Source organism: Monodelphis domestica, chromosome 4, assembly GCF_027887165.1.
Source record: "Monodelphis domestica isolate mMonDom1 chromosome 4, mMonDom1.pri, whole genome shotgun sequence".
NCBI classification, from domain to species: domain Eukaryota; kingdom Metazoa; phylum Chordata; class Mammalia; order Didelphimorphia; family Didelphidae; genus Monodelphis; species Monodelphis domestica.
In genome coordinates, this window is record NC_077230.1 from 71,867,214 (window position 1) to 71,893,785 (window position 26,572).

General features: G+C 38.1%; 1 protein-coding gene across 1 annotated transcript in view; it reads left to right on the forward strand.

Annotated features, from left to right (window-relative positions):
* Positions 1-14,454, forward strand: part of NECTIN3 (nectin cell adhesion molecule 3) — a 203,227-nt gene extending 188,773 nt beyond the window's left edge. The window contains exons 8-9 of the mRNA XM_007493645.3: positions 11,832-11,894; positions 13,775-14,454. Of these exons, the coding sequence (XP_007493707.2) occupies positions 11,832-11,894; positions 13,775-13,954 (243 nt within the window). The 3' untranslated portion in view covers positions 13,955-14,454. The remainder of the gene's footprint in view (positions 1-11,831; positions 11,895-13,774) is intronic.
* Positions 14,455-26,572: the final 12,118 nt, after the last annotated feature.

Here is a 26,572-nt window from a genome sequence, read left to right on the forward strand (position 1 = left end):
TGAAGGAACTCCATTTTCTCTGGCTTCTGAAAGTCTGAGTGCCACCAGGTGTACCCCTAGCCTTTATTTTAGTGGCATTTTCCCTCTTCTTGGCATTCCTTTTCAGGGATCACTTTAGGGTCCCTTTGCCCTTTTTAATTCCCCCCAGGTATCAGGACAAGCAAATATCTTATGTTCTCATTTATACTTTTAATTTCACCCAAATGCATATGTTATATCTTTTAGGCATGTGTATTTTCAAGACTTTTAGTTCTCACAGTGGAATGAAGCTTCTGTCTGTCTCATGTTAAAGGAATCTTAGAAGGGCAATGAGGTAGCTCAATGCATTATAGTGCTGGGCCTGAACACAGTGTCCTGTTGTTAAATCTGGCCTCAAATACTTAAGTTGTGTGATCCTGTGAAAGTCACTTAACTCCCATTGCCTAGCCTTAACTGCTTTTCTGCCTTAGAACCAATATTTAATATCAATTCTAAGACAGAAGATAAGGGTTTTTAATTAAAAAAGAAGAAGAAGAAGAAGAAGAAGAAGAAGAAGAAGAAGAAGAAGAAGAAGAAGAAGAAGAAGAAGAAGAAGAAGAAGAAGAAGAAGAAGAAGAAGGAAGAAGAAAGGAGGAGGAGGAGGAGGAGAAGGAGAAGGAGAAGGAGAAGGAGAAGGAGAAGGAGAAGGAGAAGGAGAAGGAGAAGGAGAAGGAGAAGGAGAAGGAGAAGGAGAAGGAGAAGGAGAAGGAGAAGGAGAAGGAGGAGAGGAAGAGGAAGAAGAAGAAAAAGAAGAATTTTAAGTAGTAGTTTTAGAAGGGAAGCCTTTCCTTTTTTTCCCCCAAACCATTATCTTCCATCTTAGAATCAATATTGTGTACTGGTTCTAAGGCAGAGTAAGTGCTAGGCAATGGGGGTTAAGTGACTTGCTCAGGATCATACAACTAGTAAGTATTTGAACCCAGGACCTCCCTTTTCCAGGCCTGGCTCCCAATTACCTGAGCCACCTACCTTCCTTCACTTCTGAAATCAAACTGTTTCTAAATCTGAAATTAAGGCAGTTTGAGTTGGATCAGGAGTTCTAGAGATAGGGAGGACAGTTGGATTTTGTTAGTGTCCTACATATTGCCAGAGCAACCCATTTGGCTAGATTGGGTCAATTACCCACCAGTATGGTACACTGGAAATTTGCATTTGGATTTGAAGTCAAAGAACCTGGTTTTAGATCCCCATCCTGTTACTTGATATTCATAGGAACCTGGATAAATGATTAGTCTCTCTTGGCCTCAGTTTCCTCATTTATAAAATGAGGAGTTTGGACTAGATGACCACTATGGACCTTTCCAGCTCTAAATCTTTGATCCTATGAAATTTTTGTTCCCATTTTGTAAAATTATGATCTTCTAACACCAGGATACATGACCATGTCTTATTCGCCACTGATTTATGCACAGCAAACAAGCTTACCCAATGTGTTTGTGCCTCGCTGGCAACACTTTAAAGATTCTCTTCTTTAAAGACTTTTCTCCAGTAAAGCACACCATATTGAACTCTGCTCCAATAAATACAACATATCATACATTGAGTTCACAAAAGATTTCTTGATAAGGAATGGCCCCTCAGCAGTCAAGACTTAAACAACTAATGAGGTAGTGAAATACAACTGTTCTTGTTTCAATAGTGAATTAATGAAGATCATCAAGTCAGAGTTTTTATAGGAGGAGACGACCTTAAAATCCAACTAAAACACCACCTCTATTTTATAGATGAAAACACTGAAGCCCAAAGAATTCAAATGCCTCATTCAAGGCCTTTGAGGCTTAACATCAAGGCATAACCAGTTAGTTGGCTAATGGGAGAGCCAATGCTAAAGCTCAGAGGTTCCCGTGTTTGTAGCTCACTGTTCCACATGACCTCTCTTGAATCGGTTTAATTAAAAAATCAGGTTTTTATAATTATCTCAATAGTCAGCTTTATATCTATCCTGCAATATCTGCTTGTCTGTTTTGCCTATTTCTCACCATCTCTCCCTTTCTCTCTCCCCTCTTCCCCCCTTCTCTCTCTGTCTCTTTTCTTCTTCTTCTCTCTCTCTCTTTCCTTCTTTCTCTGTCTTTCTGTCTCTTGTCTGTCTCCCTCTCTGCCTCTCTGTCTCTCTCTATCTCTCCTCTGTCTGTCTGTCTGTCTCTCTCCTTCTCTCCCCTTACCCATCTTTCCCTCCCCTTCATACTGTTCCCATTCATTGCCACTCTCTCTCTCAGCTCACTTGGTTAAAACTAAAACCAAGATCTTTTCTAGAGAAATCCCATTTGTGACAGATCCCTCCCTGCTTTCAAACCTTTTCTTTCTGACTTACCTGAGTCCAGAGTAGAGATGGTTGATTAAGGGAGTGCCCTGTATCAGATATCCACTTATTCACATTCACATGCAAACCTATGGGCTTACATCAGGGCACATTAACCCAACCCTCCCCTATCCCTAAAACCTCTGGACACTTTCTTTTCTCTTATAAGATCAACAGCTTGGCAATGCACCATTTGAATAAACATTAGTTTTTTGTTTATGTTTTTTTCATATTGATTCCTAAGACAAGTAAAGCTATGGTATGTGTGTTTGTATATAATCTTCATTAATCCCCTATGGAAGAAAGCAGATATATTTCATTTCCTGATCTCTAGTTTAAATCTTGATTATTAATAAGCCATACCTTATCAAAAAATCTATACAAATGCTATGTTGTATGCATCCCCTTGGCACACACACACACACACACACACACACACACACTAACCTCCCACAAAACTCACAGTTAGAAGGACCTCAGAGATTCTTTTTTAAAAAATATTTACCTTCCATATTAGAATTCGTACTTTATATTGGTTCAAAGTCAAAAGAGCAGTAAAGGCTAGGCACTGGGGGAGAAGTGACTTGTCCAGAGTCACATAGCTACAAAGTCTTTGAGGCCAGTTTCGAGCACAGGAACTGGTGTCTGTAGATGTGACTCTCAATTCACTTAGCCACCTACTTGTCTCACCTCAAAGACATCCTAGTCAATCCTGGTACAGCCTGGTGCATATTAGGCAATGCTTCATTGATTTTCAAATAAGAATGCCCTCTACAGTGTACTCAAAGGGAGATGTTTCTACCTCTGAGGACTGCTAATAAAGGAGTGCTATTATTCCCTGAGGCTGTCCATTCTACTTTATTGTCATCATTGTTCAATCATTCAATCATGTCTTTCCATGTTTTCATGAGCCCATGCACCATAGTTTGTCAGATCCTTCTGTCCTCCACTATCTCCCAAAATTTATCCAGGCTCATGTTCATTACTTCTATGACTCTATCTATCCATCTCATCCTCTCTCATCCCCTTCTCCTTTTACCTTTAATCTTTCCCAACATCAGAATTTTTTCCAACGAATCTTGTCTCTCTTTTTGTGGCCAAAGTATCTGAGCCTTGGCTTCAGTATTGGACCTTCTAGTAAATAATCTGAATTAATTTCTTGAAGTATTGACTAATTTGATCTCCTTGTTGTGCAAGAGACTTTCAAAAGTCTTCTCCAGCACCGCTATTGGAAAGTGTCCATTCTGAGCCACCCCCACTCCAACCCCACCAATCTTTTTTTGTTTGTTTGTTCTCACTTTCCAGTCCTTTGTTGGTAAGATGATATCTCTGCTTTTAAGACCAGATTTACCATAGTTTTACTTCTGGGGAGCAAGCATCTTTTAAAAAATGTTTAATTAAACAAATTTTAAACCCTTACTTTCTGTCTTAGAAAAGATATAAAGTTTCAGTTCCAAGAATAGAAGAGTGGTAAGGGCTAGGCAATTAGTGCTAAGTGACCTGCCCAGGGTCAGTCAGTTAACCAAGTGTCTGAGGTCATATTTGAACCCAGGACCTCACATTTCCAGGTCTGGCTCTCCATCCACTTAGCCACCAACTTCCCCCAAGCATTTTTTAATTTCATGGCTAACATCATCATCTGCTGTGATCTTTGGGCTCAAAAATATAGAATCTGACACTGCTTCTATTTTTTTTCTTCCTCTTTTTGCCAGGAAGTTGTGAATCTTAAAATTGCTCAGACTTAGAAGATTTGGTTAATCTATTCAGCTATTGTAACAATGGAGGTACTTGATCAGGACTGTAATGGGATTTTAACATTACTCCACCCATACTTAGTGCCTTAGGGGAAGATAAAATTGTAAACTCCTTACTGAACAATGAAAAGTCCCCAAATCATACTTATAGTGAAGCTGAAACCTTAAGCTAGGTCTATTTTTAGATCTAATACAAAAGGGTACTAAGTACCTATAAAGGTCAAATTAATCACTAAAAGGTCAAGCAACTTACAAAGGGCAAGCTTAGCAAAGAGGTGTGAAATTTTAGTCTACTCAGAGAAGGTGATAACAAAAGAAGATGTGAACTAAGAATGGACAGTCCTGGGGAAAACGTCTACTATAATTGGTAGATATGAAAATTTAGGCGAGGTGACATAAGATAAATTTTTCTTTAAAAGGAGCTGGCTCTCTCTGAACTGGGTTGGAATTTGGACTAGGGGAGTTTGGAGTTAGTTTGGAGGAGCTGGCTCTCTGAACTCAGTTCAGGAGTTGAGGATTTCAGTGAAAGACTGGAGTTTTGCTTGGGACAAATCTTGTTTTGAGTGATAAAAGACTGACTAGTCTCTCTTAAGGCTCAGGCCTAGGACATTTGGTCTAGGCCCTTCATACTATTTTCTCTTATTCTCTCTCTCTCCCTTTTCTTAATTCCTTCATTTGTATTAATTAAAATCTCCATAAAACTCAGCTGACTTGGGTATTTTCATATTTGGGAATTTTCCCAATGGCGACCACTTATTTTTGATATAATCAAGACACTAAAAATTATCTTTACAGTTTTGGCAATTCACAGTCTTGAAACCCACATTTTCGCGGTTACAAAGTGATGGGACAAGTTGCCAAGATCATAATTTTTTGATGTTAAGTTTCAAGCCAGTTTTTATACTTTCCTCATTCATCCTCATCAAGAGATTTCTTAATTCTTCATTTTCTGCCACCAGAGTGGCATCATCTGTTTATTTAAGATTGTTGATATTTCTCCTTGCAACCTTAATTCTGGCTTTTGATTTGTCTAGACTGATATCTCGCATGATGTACTCTACATCTAAGTTAAATAAGGTAACAATATACAGTCTTATCTCACTCCTTTTCTAATATTAAACCTATTAGTTGTTCCATGTTTGGTTTGGATACTGCCAATTGTTAGGAACATTTGACTGTTCTCTAGTAAGCTTAAATTTCCCTCTTTTCAGCTTCAACCCATTGATAGATACCTACAGGGCCAAACAGAACAAGTTTGATCCCTCTTTCAAGTGATAATCCTTCAAATACTTGAAGAAAACTACAATTTTCTCCCATGTATTCTGAATTGCTCCATCTCTTGGTTTAGACTGAACAACTGCAATTCTTTCAATTAATCCATCATAATCTCAAAAGCCTTCATCCTAGTAAACCTTCTCTGGCTATTCTCCATTTTATTCATGTCCTTTCTAAAATGTGGGTATCCTGAATTGAATGTAACAATGTCTAACCTTTAACATTATATCCCTCAACCCACCCACCCCCCAAAAAAAGCAGGTGGCTTTATTTTTAGATGACATATTATACTATTGACAGGAGTTGAATTGAACTTATAGGGCTTTTTAGTTTCACAAAAATCCTCAAAACTTTTTTTCAAATAAATTATTATCTAACCATGCCTCCTCCACTTTGAACATGTGAAGCTATTTTTTAAAAATCTAAGTCCTTTTAAATTTCATATTAGTACATTTAGCCCAATGCCCAAGCTTATTTATATAGCTTTTCCCCCCTATCTTTGACTATCTCGAAAAATATTAACAATCCTCCTCACTTTTGTGTGAGTTGCAAATTTGATAAGCATTTGATTTAAGCTTTTATTTGGGACATTGCTAAAATGTAAATAGTACAAACCCAGATATAGATCCATGAGACACTCCACTGTGAGTATCCTTATCAGTTGCCATCAAATCATTGATAGCTATTTTTTGGTCCAATCATTTAGCCAGTTCTGAATCCCATTAAATGCACTCTTTTCTAGCCCTCATCTTTCCAACTTGTCTATAAGAATTATAGCATAAGAAACTCCATCAAGTACTTTACTGAAATCCAGGTAAACTCTTATCTACAATGTTCCCCTGAATGAGCAACCCTGCTAGGAAAGGAAATGAAGTTATCCTGGCATGACCTGTTCTTGATGAGAAATGTGATTTCTTCTTCTTCTTTTTTTTAAAGCCTTTACCTTCTCTCTTGGAATCAATACTATGTATTGGTTTCAAGGCAGAACAGTAAGGGATATGTAGCAGGGGGTTAAATGACTTGCCCAGGGTCACAGAAATAGGATGTGTCTGAGGTCAGCTTTGAACCCAGGACCTACCGATCAATGCGTGTCTCAGATCTTTCAGCATCCTAGTCTATAATTTTTCTGAATCATCTGCTCCCCCATGTACAAGCTGTAAAATATCTCAAATCCCAGTACAATCTTCGACACAGCTGAAATGTCTTCCTTTCCATCCTTTTACTGCTGCACCTCGTTCTCTGTCCATATACTGGCTTCTCCCACCTAGAGGCTTGCTTCTGTTATCATGCTTCCCACCTCCTACTGGCATCCGCAGCATCTCTCTCTGCTTTCTAAATAGCCCTGGGGAGCTGTGAGCAGTTATGTGCATGGCCCTGAAACCTCGGGTGCACAGCTATTTCTGCTCCTGGCATCCCTAGGGCCTTGTACTAAGTACATGTTATGTATACAAGCAGATAAGCATGCATTTTTGAAAGCCACTATGAAATGAGAATGAATTATAGAAAGAAAAATAAACAATTAGGTTACACTTAAAGAAGAATGGCTGGCTAAAAGTGCTGACTCCTCCTGGGGAGGGTTATGGCTCTTGGGGGCATTTGTTGTGGAGGGGAGGGCCCTGGACTTGGCATCAAGAAGACCTGGTTTCAGCACTAATCTGCCTCAGGTACTTATTACTTGTGTGACCCTCAGCAAGTCACTTAACATTTTTATAGCCCAGTTTCTTCCCATGTAAAATGAGGATCATGCATTCATTGGTCTCCTAGATATCTTCACATGCTACATCAATCATTTTAGGATGCTTAGATTTAAGAGAAAAGCCAGCAAATTAAATAAGATGGTTTAATTTTTAAATCGCCTTTAGTATTTTCACAATGGCTACATTCAGGTATTAAAATAGACACCCATAAATTATTTGCACAAAGGGAGAATATACTGTTCTTAGCCACTCCTAAGACTGCTAACCAGCCCTGGATAGGTCCTCATCACATTGAACTCAACTATTGGAACAGCCTGCTTGTTGGTCTCCATTTCTCAGTTCTCTCTAGTACATTACAGTAATTCACTACAGAATATCATCTACTCAGCTATCAATGGGGTCTTTGTGAAGCTCAGGTCCAACCATTGTGCGAATCTTTTTTTCATATACTGTATTAATTTCTATCTATTAGGGAGAATCATTGGGTATTCCTATGCCTGGAATCTGGGTCAGAGATACTATCTAGTCTGCTAATTATTGTACTTTCTTTGCCTTTAGGAATCCCAAGGAATAGCTTCCTTTTGGACAGAATTTAGTAAATAAATAAAGGGCAAAAGCATTCTTTTCTTCGCCTCTGGGGGTGGAGAGGAGTGACTAGGTTGATGGACCATCTCTTAATTAGTTATCAACAAATTAAAACTGTCTTCAGACATTCAAGAAAGAAGCTGAATAATGAGCTTCTAAAAGTCTATTTTTTGAGCTGGATGACCCAGCCCAGCTTATCCCTAGTTGTAAGAGAGCCTTGGAGACCTGTATCACTTTATTGGTTATGATACTAGCCTAACCAATAAACCTGATACCTATAAACTTATATTCTTATCCCCAAATCCATCTCTAGAGATCATTTTAATCATAAAACCATGTCACCTTCCTATCTGATAAATTCTACATAGTCTCCTGTTAACTCCAAGATCAAATATAAAATCCTCTATTTGGCATTTAAAAATACTTTATAGCCTGACCCCCCCCCCCCCGCTTTTCCAGTCTTTTTTCACCTTACTCCCCAGTGTTCTCTGAGATCCAATAAGAATGACCTTCTTGCTATTCTTCACCTAAGACATGCCATTTTCCAACAACTCTTTTCATTTTTATTGAATGTTCCTCCTGCCTGGAATTCTCTCCCTCTTCAGCTTCCTCTCCTGGCTTCCCTGGTTCTTCCTTCAAGTCCCATTGGAAACCCCATCTTCTTACAAGCAGTTTTTCCAAATCCAAATTTTATTGCTGCTCCCTAAAGGTAGTAGGCTATTTTAAAATATTTTTTACCTTGCCACCACAATTGACTAGGTTTTCTACCCCAGAATAACAAAGGAGAGCAAACATAGAGCTGAGAGAAGCCCTGGGTACAGTAAAGATTGATAGACATCTTTTCTAAGCCCAAGGTCTGAGAACAATAATTTGTACATTTTGGAAAGTGGAAATTGTCTGAAAGTTCTTTCACTATCCTTCGTATATATGTTATACAATAAAACTGTCACATCTAGAAACAAAAACAGGTCATCTGCTATAGAAAATGGTTGATTTTGATGTTGCCAGAAAATCACTGCCATTTGCAAAAGAGAAGTTTTATTATTCCTTCACACCCTGACCCAATGCAATGATGCACTATTGTGACATAAAGAATGCTTAGCCTGTAAGGGAGGTAATAATATTACTGAGATGATCTTTTTTTAAAAATCTAGACACATTTTCTCAAAAGAATGAATTAATTTTTTGGTAGTTTAGGCATCTTCTTCTGTCCTTAGTTCAGAAAGTTCTGAAGTACTTTCATTCAATTCAACAAACATGTATTGAACACTTCTAAGGTGCCATGGGAAATTCAGAAATGAAAAGGACACAGTTCTATCTTCTTGATATTGATACTTAATAGAGAGAATAAGGTTTACTAAAAAAAAAAACTATAATACTTTGGAAATTTTTCCAGGTTCAATTTAGATACTACGATGACAGAGAAAAAGGTTGTTTAGTTTTTTTTAGTTTTTTTTTAACCCTTACCTTCTGTCTTAGAATCAATACTAAGTATTAGTTTCAAGGCAGAAGAATTGCCTTTACTGGCCAGGCAATTGAGGTTAAGTGCTTTGCCCAGGCTCACACAGCTAGGAGGTAACTAAGGTCCCCAAGACCTCCTCTCTCCAGACCTGATACTCTAAGTCACCTAAGTGTTCCTGGAGGCAGTTTTCAATGATTCAGACTATGAAAGGAACAACAGGGGCCAGAATGATCTAAAACAACAGATAAACAGGTAGAGAAGTCTGCCTGCCTTGGTTCTTCTTTCTCAGGGCTCTGGGGCAGCCTGTATACTTTCCTAATTATATTTGGCTCAGGCTTGTATTAGTTTGTATTTCTGGTGTAGATACTGGCTGGACTAGAAGCTTGTCTGTGATGGTGAGAGGAATTGGCTGTCTGAACATTTGTCACAGAAAATGTGCTTGCCATAAGATAATCATTTTGTAAACTAGAAAACTATATGAACACGAACTAGAATTATTATTGCAAAGTAGACAATCTTCCTGTGGATTATTGAGAGCTGACCATCCTCTGCAAAAACTGAGAAATAATTATTTCTTTAATAAATAAATCAACCAGAATTTATTAAGTGCCTCCTAGGTGCCAAGCTCTGTTCTTTGTATATGAGTTTTGAGATGGTATTTTCTTGCGTTAGTGGTATGGGATAGAGGAAGGGATAAATGAACAAATAAATGAAAAAATATTTATTAAGTATTTATCATGTTTCAAGCTTGGGGGAGAGGGAGATACAAATAGAAAAACGCGATGGTTCTTCTGTCATGGAGCTCACACCATACTCTAAATGGGGCAGACAACAACAAATGTAGGAGAGTTCAGCTACAGAGTGGATGATAAACTCAAGAACAAAGACCATTATATAGAACAAAGCATATTTTTCCCAATTTTAATCCTATCTGAAATCTAAGATTGAGGCCAGCTGAGAGATTCCCTTCCTTCCTGTTGGGCCATGACTGCAGTGTATATAAAAATATATGTAAAAAGTTTTTCCATAGAGTATATTTCTTTTCTGCATTTTTCTCATACCATCATAACAAATATAGAGGTAGGAGAGCAAGACTTGTATTCCCAGGTGACAGGATTATCTTGAATTTTTATTTTTCAACTGACAAGCATTTGTTTTCTCTTCCTACCACTCCCCCACCATTTAGAAGGAAAAAATTAAAGCAAAACCCTCATAAGAAATATTCATAATCTATCAAAACAAATTACTACTGTGTCCATGTCCAGGAGCCTTTAGAAAGTATACCCAAAACAGACATACTTCACTGCTTATTTATTTATTGTCCTATGAAATCATGGCTGGTTATTGCTTCATTCAGAGTTCTTAAAACTTTCTAAGTTATCCATCTTTAGAATGCTATTGTTATTGTATAAGTTGCACAACCAACTTCAGTTGGCATCAATTCATCAATTCAGGCTTTTCATCTTTTATGACATTATCATACTTAGTATAATATATAGTATAGGATAAGGCATATAGTATATAGAATAATATAGTATAAAGCACATCCATATGCCATAATTTGTCCATCTCTTCCGCAATTGATGGACATCTCTTTTGTTTCCAGTTCTTTATTATAACAAAAAAGTGAGCATTACTATTTTAGTTCATTTGCTTCCTTTTGTTCTTTCTTTAATCTCTTTGGCTTATAGACCTAGTAGTGAAATCTCTGGATCAAAGGGTTTGTAGAATATAGTGATTTTTCAAACATACTTCCAAATCGCTTTCCAAAATCTCAGGACCACTTCACGATTCCACCAACAGTTCATTAGAGAGTCTCTTTTCCATTGCCACCTCCAACAATGATCATTTTCCTTTTTTTGTCACCTATGTCCATAGGTGCAAGGTGGAACATGAAAACTATTTTAATTTTTCTTTCTCTAATTATTAGTGATTTAGAACATTATTTCATGTAGTTAGATTTTTTTTTTAAAAACTGTTCATATCTTTTGACCACTTATTTATTGTGGAAATGGCTCCTGTTCTCATATATTTGAAGCATATCCTTTATTCATCTTGGCGATTCATATCAAAGAAAGTTATCCTAAAATTTTTCTCCCAGTTAACTCTTTCCTAGCTGCATTGGTTTCATTTACACAAAAAGCTTTTCATTTTATAGCCTCAAAATTGTACATTTGATCTTCACTGATTCTTTTATCCCTTGTTTGGACATGAACTCTTCAACATAAAAGGTAGTTTTTTGCTTTATTTATGATATAATTTTTTATGTCTAAGTGGTGTATCCATTTAAAGGTCTATATATCTTGGTATATGGTGTGAGATGCTGGTCTATATGTAATTTCTGATGTTTCTTTATAGTTTTCCCAGCAGTTTTCTATTGAAGAATGAATCTTCCACCCTGAATTGGAGTCTTTGGACTTATCAAATATTATGTTCATTTGCTTCTTTATGTTGTATATACCTAATCTATTCTGACCAACTTCTTTTTGCCTTAACCTAGTACCATGTAATTTTTGTGATTATTGTTTTAATATTTGCTACTGCTACACTCCTTTCCTTCCTGCTTTATTTTCAATATTTCCCTGAGGATTTTTTTTGTGAATTTAATAGATATTTAATAAATTTTATAGCTAGTTTTTTAAATGCTATTCTTAGTGTTATGTACAGATGTTTTGCAATACTTATGTATATGTGATAAAAGCCAATGTTTCTGTTTTGTTGTTTTATTTTTTTTTCTACAGAGAGAACACTTTCCTTTGCAGAGTCAGTACAAAGAAAGAGAAATAGGCAGCTTTCAGCATTCTGTAAGTAACAGGTTTTAATTCTAGGCATGAACTTTGACCAGACTAAAGTTTTCATAGAAGTGAAGCACTATGTGAAGCTTATGAAGATCCTTCTTTATTTTTTTCCCCTTATGTTCAGTTTTCTCTTTGAGTGTCTGATGGAATAAAATTTGATAAAACATTTAGCGTTTGTCCTTCCTAAACAATAGATATCTTGCCCAATGAAATAAATAACCCTTAGTGACTAGACAGCAGAGTAGATCAACCTGGGCTCAAATTTTGCCTCAATACTTCCTCGCTTTGTGACCCTCTCAGGGCAAGTCACTTAGGCCAGATTGCTTAGGTCTTACCACTCTTCTGTCCTGGAACTGATAAAAAAAAAAAAACAGAAGGTAAGGGTTTAAAAGAAAAAAAAGGAAAGAAAGAAGCCTTCAGAGAGGGATTATTTATTTATGATGTCCTAGTCTAATGCCTCTTTACACAAACTATAATTTTGATTTGTAAATGAACACAATTCTCCACCACCAGCCTCTCTGTCTTTTAAATATTCAAATTAATTACTATATAGAGATGGAAGCTGGAAGTAGTAGGTCTTATAGATGGGGGAAAAAAAACCTAAATACTAAATACATGGGGAAGGTATACATTTGAAATTGCTTTTTAACCCACAAATCCCTGCCTTGGACTGGAAGATGAATGATGCTGGCCTAGACACTACTAAGAATTATAAGTAATGTATTTCATAATAGGTTTCAAGTATGACATAAGCTAGAAAGAGAACAAGGAAGAAATTTAAACTTTTTTAAGAGATGGAATATGTTGGGTTTATTTAACATAAGAAAATCTGTATTGATTGATTTATACAATAGGAAATTAACTTAATTGACCAAAGAGTTATAAAGTAATTGACCATGTAAATAAATATTTACTTATAACATGATAGTTTCAGTAGAAGAAAGGAAATGACCATCTTAAAAATGTTCCCTTGGTTGAGAAAAACTAGCAGATCAGATCCCTCCCCCCTTCTTTTCCCTCCTAGGTTGTTAATATCAGTCATATAGTCAATAAACATTAATTAAGCAGTTACCATGTGCCAGGCACTGTGTTAAAAGCTGAAGACATTTAAACATTTTTTAATTTCTAATTGAAAATTTGGAAATGAAAGAAATTTTAACTCTTAAAGGGATTTTGTGGGAATTTTTTGGGAGAGGGCATGTGGGCAGGGGTACCGTTTCTTACAGATTTTTATGGCATTGTGGAAGGACCTGGGTTCATATCCTGACTCATCCATTAACTACCTTTATGATTTCAGCTAAGACACAGCCTCCCTGGGCCTCTATTTCTTTAGCTGTGCAATGAAAATAGTAAACTAGATCATTTCTAAAATCCTTTGGCTTACTAAGACCTTCCTATACACAACTCCCAAGTTCTCTTTGTTTGATTTTTGGCTTTCTTATGGGTTTGAACTCCCTGAACTGACTGTGTCTCTGTTCCTAACATCTGCCTTGGAGACCTTGTTGGTAGAAACTCTTAAGCTTTGCCCGCTCAGGGAGAGGGAAGGAGGGAGAGTGGGAAGAAGAGAGAATTTGGAACTCAAAATTGTGACATTGTCTTTAAATTCAAATTGTCAATGGGTGACATTGTCTTTAAATTCAGAAAGCTGAACCTCATTTGTCTGATGTTTTGTGTCCTGGGAATAAGCGCCACTTTTGCCGAGTGCCTCCAAAATGATGTGTATTTTAACTCCCAAATAATAAAATTGTAGTGGCCAATCCATTATTGGTAGCAGGCTGCAGGACTGAGGGGTGTGGGGACTAGACTGAGGCATATCCTTAGTCACAGAGAATTAGAATGATGCAAACAGCTGATGTGTTTAACGTAAGCCATGTTTGACTTTCTAGACTGCCATAAATGGCAGGCAGTTGGACTACGAAGATGAACATCCAGAAGGGGAAGACGGGCTTCAGCAGATGTACCCTCTTTACAGTCAGACATGTTACAAAGACTGGAGCTGTGACAAGCATCAGCAAAACGCAGACCCCGGAAGATCTTACATCAACCCCCGAGAACATTACGTGTAATTATGGACATCTTCACCAAATGCTTCCTTTTTTACTGGGAAAAGACCACACTGAGCCCTGTATCTCTTAGCTCTGACTTTCCGAGGGGCTGCAGCAAGGGCTTCTGGAGTCTTGACCAATGACTTACAGTTGATTGGCTAGTCTCTAGCCTTAAATGATTTTCCACAACTACTGAGTATATATATGTGAATTTGAGTGTAGCTCTGTGTGTGTGTATATGTGTGTGTGTTCCATTAAAAAAAAATCCCTACTAACATTTGGCCAGCAATGGCATTTTCATTTAAAATTCCAGTGTGTGCCTGTGATAGCTGCTGTGAGTCTCCAGAAATAGAGCCCCAGCTGGCTGCACTATCCTCCCTGGGTTTCAGGTCTGCCAGCCTATTCATCTGTAATTCAAACGTGCAGAAAATGAGTTTAGAATCCATTCCACTAATTATTTCTCTGGGATTTGTCTTTCCTTGACATGCTTAATAAAATTACAATACCTGTGTACAAATAGAGACCCAAGCAAAAAGGTATAATTTACTCTGTATGGGGAAAAATCCCAGCAACAACAACAAAATAGAGAGACAGACAGACAGACAGAGAGGAAAAGGGAGACAGAGACAGAGACAGAGAGGGAGAGACAGAGAGAGGAAGAGACAGAGAGAGAGAGAGAGAGAGAGAGAGAGAGAGAGAGAGAGAGAGAGGAGAGAGAGAGAGAGAGAGAGAGAGAGAGAGAGAGCAGCTTCCAAACTTAGAATTAATTAGGTTTTAACCCTCATGAGGCTGCTCTGTGTATTTCTCTTCAGCCACAACTTTGAAAAAAGAATTTCCTTCCAAAATATGGTCTAACCACTGAGCTGCTGCTATCTGTGGATGGCCAAATGTAGATCACTTCTTTTGTCATTGTTCCTATGAACCCTAGAGACTCTCTATATCTCTCAAATGAATCTCCTTTCCATATATTGGGTTCTTGGAACCCAGTCTGAACTGTCCTTGCCTTCATCTCTCTCTCTCTCTCTCCCCCCCCTCCCTCCCTCTCCCTCTCACTCTCCTTCTCCCTCTCCCTCTCCCTCTCCCTCTCTCTTTTCCTCTCTCTCTCTCCCTCTCCCTCTCCCTCTCTCTTTTCCTCTCTCTCTCTCTCTCTTTTCCTCTCTCTCTCTTCCTCTCTCTCTCTCCCTCTCCCTCTCCCTCTCTCTCTCTCTCTCCCTCTCCCTCTCCTTGTCCTTCTCCCTTTCCCTCTCTTTCTCTCTCTTCCTCTTTCTCTCTTTTTCTCTCTCTCTTCCTCTCTCTCTTTTCCTCTCTCTCTCTCTCTCTTTCTCTCTCTTTTCTTCTCTCTCTCTTCCTCCCTCTCCCTCTCCCTCCCTCTCTCTCTCCCTCTCCCTCTCTCTCTCTCCCCCTCCCTCTCTCTCTCCCTCCCTTTCTCTCTCTCTTTCTCTCTCTCTCTCACTCACTCACTCTCTCTCTCTCCCTCTCTCCCTCCCTCTCTCTCTCTGCCTCTTCTCCCTCTCTCTCCCTCTCCCTCTCTCCCTCTCCCTCTCCCTCTCTCTCTCCCCCCTCCCTCCCTCCCTCTCTCTCTCTCTTTCTCTCTCTCTCTCTCTCTCTCTCTCTCTCTCTCTCTCTCTCTCTCTCTCTCTCTCTCTCTCTCTCTCTCTCTCTCTCTCTCTCTCTCTCTTTCTCTCTTCTACATTATTGTATCTGAAATGTTCACCTCCTGCTACTGAAATCTGATCCAACCCACTTACATCACCCCCCTCACCACTGCCTTTTCCCATAGGTTTTGCCCCTGTATCTGTATTTTAACTCAACCTTACTGTTCTTCTATGTATCATCTACTTCAGAACTTCCCACTGCATTTCTGTGCTACAGAGATACCTTTGAATTAGCTCCTCACTTTGAGGTCTGGTGGAAAGAGAGTTTGAAAACTAACAAAAGTCCTTTCTGTCATATGTTTGCACGAACCCGAAGCTCTAACCTTTAATTCTCCTCAGCCAGAGAGCTTGGAAGGAACACCAGTATTTTGCCCTGTTAGCCAGAACATTGGATTCTACACACAAAAAATTCTTAGACATTTTAAAGAAAAATGATGCCATTGATCTGATGTTTTTCAACCAATGAGTGGCATTCCTTGTGTCAAATGGTCCAAATTTTTCTCATTCCCTTTTGATGTATCTAAACAAGACTGGATGGTGCATAGAAGTGTCTCTAGCAGTGGTGGAGAGAAGATGAGAGTTGAGTGTATATACAAAAATATCTATAAACACTAACACTAACACATGAAACTTAGTGAGCCACACCATGGAGTGTTTCTTCTTTTGAAGATGTTTAAAATTATGCTTCTGTGTCTGAATGACATTCGTGGGCCTGCCTGACAAGCAGATGTTAGACCAGTTTAGCCTTATGGCCACTCGTTAAATGCAAGATGAATGAGAAGGAAAGGTGAGGATTGCAAAACTGCCATTTGTTAGTTGGACTTCAGAAACTCCTTATCACTATTTCTGAATCCTTCTGCACCATTCCCTGCCCATCTATAAATGGTATCTCATTGGATGATGATTGAATTGCCTCCAATTTCAATACCTTCTTCCAGAGCTAACTAGTCTAATGACCTCTTGCCTTTCCTTTTTTTTTCTTTTAAGTATGACCCCCCCCCCCCAATATCCTCAGATTTCTGCAGTTGTTGACCCTGGTTACCTGGTTACTTAGGTCACATAAACTTCATTACAGTGTTACTTGGTGCATTCTATCTATTGTTTCTAAGTATTGAGCTAGACAGGAAGAGACTCCTAAAAGGTATATTCAGCTTTCCTCCTGACTGAGAACCATCATCCAAAATTGGCCTACCAGTCCCTAAATATGGGGTCCAGACAACTTGACGGTGTCCGTTTAAATTTGGAAGTTTGGCTCTAAAAGGCAGGTGAGGAAGGCTTACAGAAGTAATCCCCCGCTGATATTAGATTACTCTTCCCATAACTGATTTACTAGGACACAGTGAAACTGGAATAAATCCCCAAAGCACTTACCCGCTTATCCTGGCAGTTTTGCATTTCCAGGGGAAGTGTGCAGACCCATCTTAAACACACATCCTTTATTGCTCATTTTGTAGGCAGCCCAGGCTTCAGGAGCAAATGCATTTGGTGGCTGTAATAGCAACCCACCAGCTGCTCAGCAAGCCCCACTAAATGTAACTGCTTCAGAAGCTGGGATTGGCCAGATGTGCAAAAGATGAGTTTGGATTTTTTCTTAAATAACAGGGATTTACCATTTTTCAAGCAACTTCTCCCTCCTCTCTTCTTTCTAGATTTCCCACATTTGAAAATGTCTGTGGTCTTCTGAGTATGATATGGCAGGAGTAACCCTGCTAGTCCAGGCAAAGAATCAGATTGTCACCGTGATGTATCACACCTAGTAGGCTCTCAATAAATATTTAGTCAATGAATCCCCTCATTAGGTTTCCAAGGCCCTATCTACCCAGTAGGGGAGCTTTATGATTTCTTCTTCCCCTATTTGAGATGTATTTCCTAAATATCTTTCCATATTATTGTAGGAAACAGTCTGTTTGGGGGATTTATGGGTAGGAGTTGCTTGCTTTTTTTTGTTTTATTTTTTTGTTTTTTACTAACATAACCTTTGCTAGTCTGCTCTCATCCATCTCCCAGTGGGTATCAGAGTTGTACCCAATATAGTATTTTTTCCATGTGTTTTCTTAAGAGCTTAGGCTAGAGTATATGTGTATCCCTCATCACAGTTTAAAATGTGTAACCCCCATCTGTATGAAAGTGTGAATACAATTTGATTTCTTTAAAAGGGTAGGTTATGTCAGCTTCGAGTAAAAGAGCAGCAAAACAAAATTATGATCACTTATACAATAGTTAACTCAATAGTGTCCCCCTCTTTTTTTGCATTCTGAATTTGACCATCCTCCTTGCACTTTGTATAATTAAAAATTTTCAGTTCATTCCCATTTACCTGTTGCAGTAGTAGCAGAATCAAAACAAATAATACCAAATGCTATCTATTTCTGTGCGTAGATAAGTCTCCAAAGGTTTAGCTGTTTCAACCAGCCATGATTAATCATTATTACTATCTCTGTATAAGTCAGTCTACTTTGTCCCTGATATCTAAAACACTTTGCCACTAAATGCTATTCCAAAGCATCCAACATCCTTGTCACTTCATGACTAAATTATTTGCAGTTTTTAAGTACTGACACTAAAAATGTGTGCATTTGTTTAAAAAAAAATATTTCCCTTACTGCGTTCCCTATCTGCCTCTTCCTTCTTTAACTGTTGTGATGTCCAAGTGTCCCCATCCTTCATGTAGGCTCCACTTTGCTTTCCCATCAAATACAAATAATGTCTACAGTGGAAAGAACATGAGCTTTAGAATCAGAGGTCTCAGGTTCAAATCCCACCTCTGAAGTTTGGGGCAGGTCGCTTAATCTTCCTCATCTCCAGTTTCCTCATCTGTAACAGGGGAGGACTGGACTACATAATCGTCCACACCCCTTCCATCTCTATTAGGTGACCCTTTCTAAAGATTAGTATTCATGGTTGCTAATTCAGAAATGTTTCCAGAAGGTAGGCTTGAGGGGAAAAAAAAAGGATGTAGCAGAATTAGAGAAAATGATATGCAAGGGTATATCTCTGTTTTTGTTGTTGATTTTGCTTTGTAACAGCCCTGTCATGGGAAATATATTGCTGTTTATTAGACTTTATTCTTGTTCCCTAAACAAATGTATCATAGGATCACAGTGCCATAGCTATACAACTAGATTTGGGAGCAAAGTCCACTGAGAACAAAGGTCTCCATCATTTGAATTTTATATCAAAATATTCACATTCATATTCACCTACAAAATTGCCCATATTCATTATTGCCAAAGTTGACTTTATTACCTTTTACTGCTCTGCTTTTGGTGGGGCAAGGGGTTAGGAGATATTGGATTTCTTGAATTGAAAGCCTTGAGGGAATACTCAAGATGTTTATGAACATGGAAGTGTCTTGTATACATGTATGTTTATATAAATATATATTTAAGCATAGACCTAGCATAATTGAACTGGACAGACCAAAATATTAATGATTTCTAAGGGAGGTGAGAATAACTGTGAGGAATCCAGTATAATGGAGATCCCACAATTAAAATCTCTACCTGAAGCCCAGCAAAGAGCCACACATCACTGTAGAATGTATTTCTCAGTATTATTGATAACTCTTTTATGTGTCAATTTTAATTTTGCCTTGAGCCACATTTTAAGATGATAGGATTAAAAGTATCCCATCATGATTAAGTCCTCCTTGTCCCAGGGTCCCTGCTATTCCTATTTGTCTCCTGCCCTCCCAGAACAGTCCCCCACCCAGGGCCAAGGCAGCCGATAAAGACTGAATTGGGGAAAAAAAAAGATTTTTAGTGTGTCCTCAATTTTTAAGGGATACTCTCTCATTCTCATATTCAGAGGTCAGCTAAGAAAGAATTTGGTCATGCTATACATTTATTTCCTAATTTGAGAAACTTTTTTTTTTTAACTCTTACCTTCTGTCTTGGAAATCATTCTAAATATTGGTTCCAAGGCAGAAGAGTGATAAGGGCTAGGCAACTGATTTTAAGTGACTTACAAGGGTCACACAGCTAAGAAGTGTCTGAGGTCAGATTTGAACCCAGAACTTTCTATCTCTGGATCTGGCTCTCAATCCACTGAGCCATGTAGCTCCCCAAGAAACTTCAAAGATATTTCCCACCAACCTTTGTTCCCTACCCCTACCACCATCTCAGACTAGAGAGTCCTAATTACTGGAAGTCTCTCTTCCTGTGGAAGGCAATGCATTCCTTCCATCCTTTTATTGATTGCTCTTCTTTAGATCAACTCCATTTCCATTCTGCCCTTCTTGCAGGGCATGAGCCCGAGTTGCAGCCAACATTCCCCTGACCCCCGCCCCACATCTAAGACCTTTGTGAAAATGATCTGCATTTTCTGCCACAGCTCCCCTTGGGTCAATGCCATCAGGAAATAAAATGACTGCTAGATTCCTTCTTTTAGCTGGACTTGACTTCTTGGTGCTTATGTTAGCCAAGCTATTTGGATCCTGTTCCTGTCCCCCACCCCCCACCCCAGTCCCTCTTTCTCGCTTGTAGAAACTTCTTATAATTTATCATTTCTGTTGGGTGTTTGATTGCCCAGAAGAATTTAGACAGCCCAGAGGGCTCTGGATTTTTAATCAGAGGACCTGAGTTCAAATAATACCCCCGTTTGATAGTGCATGAGTTGCTTAACCTCACTGAGCTCCTATATAATATATATATGTATATATATATATATATATATATATATATATATATATATATATTATAGATGAGTTCCTTCATCAATAAAATGAAGGAAACAGACTAGATACCTTCTAAGTTTCTTTTCAGTACTGATCTTGTAGCTCTAGTTATCACTGGCCACTCAGACTTCCAAATTATTTAATAAAAAGTATTAAGTAAAAAAAAAATTACTTCCCATGCTCCCCCCACTGTTTAGATTTCTCTGAATTCAATAAACATTAACTACTACTATGTACCAATTGGAATACCAAGACAAAAAAAAAAAAGGACTGCCCTCAGGGAACTTCAACTTCTAGTTATCTTTGCTTCCATCTCAAAGCCATAATAACCTGTTCCCACTACTGATTTTTTTCTCTATGGCTTTCATCTATTGCCTTAAAAATTTTACACCTCTATTTCTGCCTACTTCACCAGTTACTTGGAACAAATAAGTGAACTGGCTTAATGAAAAAGTAAAAATGCTATGATGTGCTCCAAGAGAGGTGAGACTTATGAAGTGGCTTCCGAAAGGAGAGCTATTTGGATTGGAAACATAAAGTTCTGCACCTGTTATGTTTTTTTACGGTTGAAAAATCATCTCCAGTCAAATCTGTGCTGCCTTTCCTATTTTTTCCTATTAATGCCTTACACAATGTCGTACACTTTTTTAAAGATTGTTGAGATCTGCATACTCTCTCATGACCGTGTTTCCTTTGTAAAGAATATAGACTATCTGTCCCCTGAAGAAGAGAGTGGGGAGCTAATGAGTTCATACTCTGCCTATGCTACTGACTTCCTGAAAAAGCTCTCATGAGATTGCTTTCCTTTGTGTCTGCTTCTCATCTGTCTATGGAGTCTGGCAATGGTTGTCATTTCATAATAATGTGGCTTTACAAGAACTCACCAGTAAGTGTTATAAAAGCATTTGTAAATTCAGCATCTAGACATGATAAATAGTTTGAAGACTAATAGAATCCCAATTCTGAAAGTCAAGGGGACCTCAAAAACCATCTAGTCCAACCCAAACCTCAACAGCATTCTTCTCCACACCACACTCAACAAGTGGCCACCTAACGTTCCCTTGAATACCCGTAGGGAGAGTGAACCCACTACCTCCCAAGGCCGCCAATTTCCATTTTTCTTTAGGTCTAATTCTTCGGTTTTCCTTTGTATTGATCTGAAATTCACAGTGATGCTTTTTAAGTATGATCTCCTCTCTACGTATATCATAGATCTAGAAGGAATCTTGGTGGTTCTCTAGTCCAACTCTTTTTTATTTTATAAATAGGGAAGGGAGTATGTATTCATATAGTGCCTACTGTGTACCAGGAGTTGTGATAAGCACTTAAAAAATTTATTTACCTTCTGGCTTAGTGTCAGTTCTAAGGAGAAGAGCAGCAAGAGTTAGAGAATTGGAGTAAAGTGACTTGCCAAATGTCACTTAGCTATGAAGTGTCTGAAGCCAGATTTGAACTTATGTCTTCCTAACTCCTGGCCCAGAACTTCATCCATTGTGTTACCTAGTTTCTTCACTATGGTTCAGAGACTAAAATCAGACAGGAAGATTTAGAGGAAGGATTTATATAGGATCATAGCTCTAAAATAGCATGGGACCTTAGATACCATCTGGTCCAGGTTCTTCATTTTATATCTGATAAAATTGAAACCCACAGAATTTAAGACACTTAGACAAGTTGATACAGGTAGTCAATATCAGAATCAGGATTTGAACTCAAGTCCTCTGCCTTTAGAGTCAATACAGCTTCCTCTGCACCATCTTCTCTAAGCTTAAGTATTCTTTCAACTGCTCCTCATATGACATGGTTTGAAATTCCTTTTTAGCCTCATCTGCCTTCTCAGCAGGTACTAAAACATCAATAACCTTCCAAAAGGGGACACCAGATCGAAGACAATACTTCATTTATGGGTTTAGCCAGGGCAGACTACAATATCACTTTAACTTCCTTTGTTCTCAATATATCAGGGAAACAGCCTAAAAACTAGTAATGCAGCCTAAAATCACATTTTTGTTTGTTTTTCGAGATTACCATGTCAAATTATGGATTTGTAAAAATCCACTAAAATACCCAGGAATTTTCCTTATAAATTATTGCCCATCTTTGTCTCTCTGACCATGTATTTATGCTCTTTTTTTTTTTAAACATAAGCATAGACCTTTATATTTATTCCTATTTAATTGCATATTTAAGTATTTAGATTGATCCCTTTCTAGGTCCTGGCAGATCTTGAATCTTTCAAACTGCCCCTCACTTGCACAACATTTTCAGTTTTCCTAAACATGCCTAGTAAAACAAGCAATTGATTCAAAAGAGATTGCAATCAGCCTTAGAACATTCCACCTAAGACCTCTTTTCTTGTTGACATATATGCATTCTTCGCTGTTGTTGGGTAAAAATCTTAACTACTATCATTGAGCCCGCATTTCTCTATATTACATAAAAGAATAAAAGAAAGATTAGGCACTTTGCCAAATGCCTTGTTAAAATCTAGGTTTATTTATACTATGAAATTCCCATAATATACTAATCTAATAATGTCATACAAATAAGGAAATGGCCTTAGTCTACCCATTTTTTCCTTAATCACGCATTCTTAGTGAGCATCACTTCTAAGTACTCACAAACCAACCCTTCAGTAAATTTTTGTCAGAGTTTTGTCAAGAAATCATATTCATTGGCATCTAGTTGGAAGAAAACACCGTCTCCTTTTAAAATGTAGGAAGGAAGGAAGGAAGGAAGGAAGGAAGGAAGGAAGGAAGGAAGGAAGGAAGGAAGGAAGGAAGGAAGGAAGGAAGGAAGGAAAGAAGGAAGAAAAAAAGCAGAAGATGGGAGGAAAAGAAGGATAGGAGAAAGAGGAAGGAAAAAAGGGACTGGGGCTATGCAAAAATGGCAGTTTTTATCTTTAAGGATCTTGTATTTTAATGTGGGAAATGGGAGAGACAACAAGGGAGTTGAAAAGCTGGGAGGCAGGGATAAAGTTAAATCTAGAGAATTTAGAATAGAAGCAAAGCTTGCCTAGTTCTTCAATCTTCATCATACCCCAACAAAACATGCTTACAGGATTTTTACTGCTAGCCCCAGGTTGACGTGGCCTTTGCATTACTGACATTCCGTTTACGAGCTGCATATGTAGTGCTTTGCAAACTTTAATGCACTATGTAGATATGAACTTCACTGATTTTCTGGACATTTTCCTAGAATTCTTCCCAATCTCCTTCCATCCTTTCTCCTTTTCTTCCTCATCAGAATCATGTTTTAATTAGAATTTTGTCTTTCAGGACTTCCTTTCTCTCTTATAGCCACTTCCCTTATTATAGACTCGCGTGATTTTTTTCAAAATACTGTATTACATCTTGTTTTGAAATACAAATTCTGCACTAACCTGTAACTTTGAGATAGTCAAATGGTAGCATCTAGTTCATTTGAATTACTTTTTTAAAAATGTGGATACACTCTATTTAGAAAGATAGCTATAGTATATGGCATTTGTAAAAAAAAAAAAGCATATAAGTATTCTTCTAAAGATATAAAAGTGAAAGATTAGCACAGGAATGTAGGAGGGAGAGGAGGATAAGTAGACCTCCAATTGTGAAGAAAGTACTGAAGCGTGTCAAATGTTAGATTGAATTGTGAGATTTTATAATTAAACAGACAGATGCTACATAGTTATTTGTAGCTGGTGCTTATTTTTAAGTGACCAGAAATTGACTTTTATTTTTGCACTCTTCTGAAGTGTACGGTTTGCTGACATTTTTGAATAAACATCTTCACTCCCAAGTGACAAGGTTTGTCATTCTTTTATATTTCTCCCCACCAAATCAGTCATGTGACTTAGTTACACTGCAATACAACTTAGGGCCTTGACTCCCAAAATGTAAGAGTTGTTGCTTGTTTGTTTTACTCTCACCTTAACCCTAGTGGATGGAAACAAAGAAGAAGCCATTTTCCAAGAGAGAAGCCCTATAAAAAGTTTATTCTTCAAAAGCTAGAAGGATTTGTGATTTCAAGCATGCTTTTATGATATTTCTGAACATTGTGGAACAACGACTGCATGTACCAGGGTACACAAGTGGTTATTTGAATTTCTTGCCAAAATAGCTCTAATGGTGCTAAAAAAAAATAAATTTTCCATTCGCCCCACCTAAGTTTACTAAAAGGGGGCACTAACCAATTCAAATTCATACATTCTCCAGGTCAGAAGTAATCCTCTGCTCCCAGAGAGCATTTTGGGCTGATACTGGACACTTAAGGTCTGGTTCTTTTTGCAAAAGTATAATTAATTTTGCATATGTTCTACCCTTGGTAAAGGTAGAGAGCATAGCTGTAAGTAGCAGTTTACAGCTCAGGGGGTAGGATTGGGAAGCAGTCTGAGAGTACAAGCAGCATGAAACACTCTGAAATGCTTCTAAGGGCTTCCTACAGATTGATGTTAGTATCCATTGTTGTAAGAGTCCAGGAAAAGGAAACAAACCAGGATGGTGGTTTTGTAAGCAGAGGGAGTCTGGCAGGCCAGGGGATATCTCACCTGCGGCATAGCCCCTAATTTTCCATCTAATGCATTCAATTTATTTCTTTTTTAACCGTTATTTTCTATCTTAGTAACAACCCTTAAGACAGAAAGGTAAGGGCTAAGCTAGGAGGTGTCTGAGAACAGATTTGAACCCAGGACCTCCCTCTTATCATTCTATCCACTGATGATGCCCCTACTACCTTCATTCTTAATTATTCTTGCTCCATAGATGTAAAGTGACTACAGCAAGGTAATCCTTTGATACGTCCTTAATTAACCCACTATTCTATTCAGTAGCTTTTCCAAATCTTCTCATCTTCCTCTGACTTCCCATAGATCCTCTCCCTTCTCCCTCTCAGTGGAGAACTTTTTCTCATGCTTTACTTTAAAAAAAATTGAGGTCACTTACTAAGAGCTTGCTCTTCTCTTCTAATGCTCAATTCCTTTGTTCCCAGATGCCTTCTGTCACTATCTCCACCTTCACTCCTGCCTCGTCTCTCCTTGCCAAGACACACTTTGCTACATGCACAAGGGATGCTATTCCCTCCCATCTTCTCCAGTACATTTTGCCTCCTTGGTCCTCCTCACTATCGCTTATCTTCCATTTTTCCACAATAGCCAGGTCTACTGGCTTCATTCCTACTGCCCACAGATTTATCCGTGTCTCCCCCATCTTCAAAAATCACTCGCTTCATCCACACATCTCCATTAGCTGTTATCTCATATTCTGTCTCCATGAGATTGCATCAGCATCTTGCTGGATCATTCCCTTTCCCCTGGCTGTAATCAATGCTGTGATCAACTCCCTACTCCCCTTACACCCAAAAGTTTGATCCTGGAGGCAGCCAGGTGGTTCAGTGGATAAAAAACCAGAATGAAGGTCTTGGATTCAATTCTGACCTCAGACATTTCCTAACTGGGTGACCTTGATCAAGTGCCTAGTCCTTATTGCTCTTCTGCTTTAGAGCCACATCTTAGTATTGGTTCTAAGACAGAAGATAAGGGTTTAAAAAATTAAATTAAAATTAAATTAACAGTTTGATCCTAATCTTCCCAACACCTCCAAAGGGTGAGGGAGAAATTAAGATCTTCTCATCTATCTCTCCTCTCTGGAGTTCTTTTTGCATCTACCCCATCCTCTATTGATTCGAGAGCAGAGAAATACTTAATTTATCAGAACAAAATTCGGATCAAGTAAGTTATTCCCCTTTTCTTATTAAAATCTTAAAAGATGAATCCAAAATTCTACAAAACTATACATTTTAGAAACTAAGACACTTTTATCAATCTGCCCTCCCAAAATATTTGTTTGTGTAGGAGGGAATAGTTCACAGTTGGGGTTGGTCCATAGACTAGAAGTCTCAGTAATATCACTTGCAAAATGAGAGTTCAACACCCCACCCCCATCCTCCTTCAAACCCCAGTAGAGTATAATCCTGAATTTTGTGGCAAATCTTAACTTTTTGCTACATTGGCACAAAATAAAATAGGCTATTTAGACAAATATCTGAATTATGTCAACAAACATACTTTTCTTGAAGACAGCTATGAAATTTATTGCCTGAATCCAGTAAATAAATCAAAATTCATTTATTAAAAGCCTACTATAGACATAGATGGGTTGCCTACATGGATTAAATTCACCAAAGGCCTACAGTAGATTATTTGCTAAATCACTAAAGAACAGGGCATTTTGTAGAAAGGATGAATTCTGCTAGCAATAGAGCTGTTTCATGTTTAGATTTCCCAATAATGTACTCCTTTTTGACAAGGCAATAGTCAACTCTTAAATGAAACTA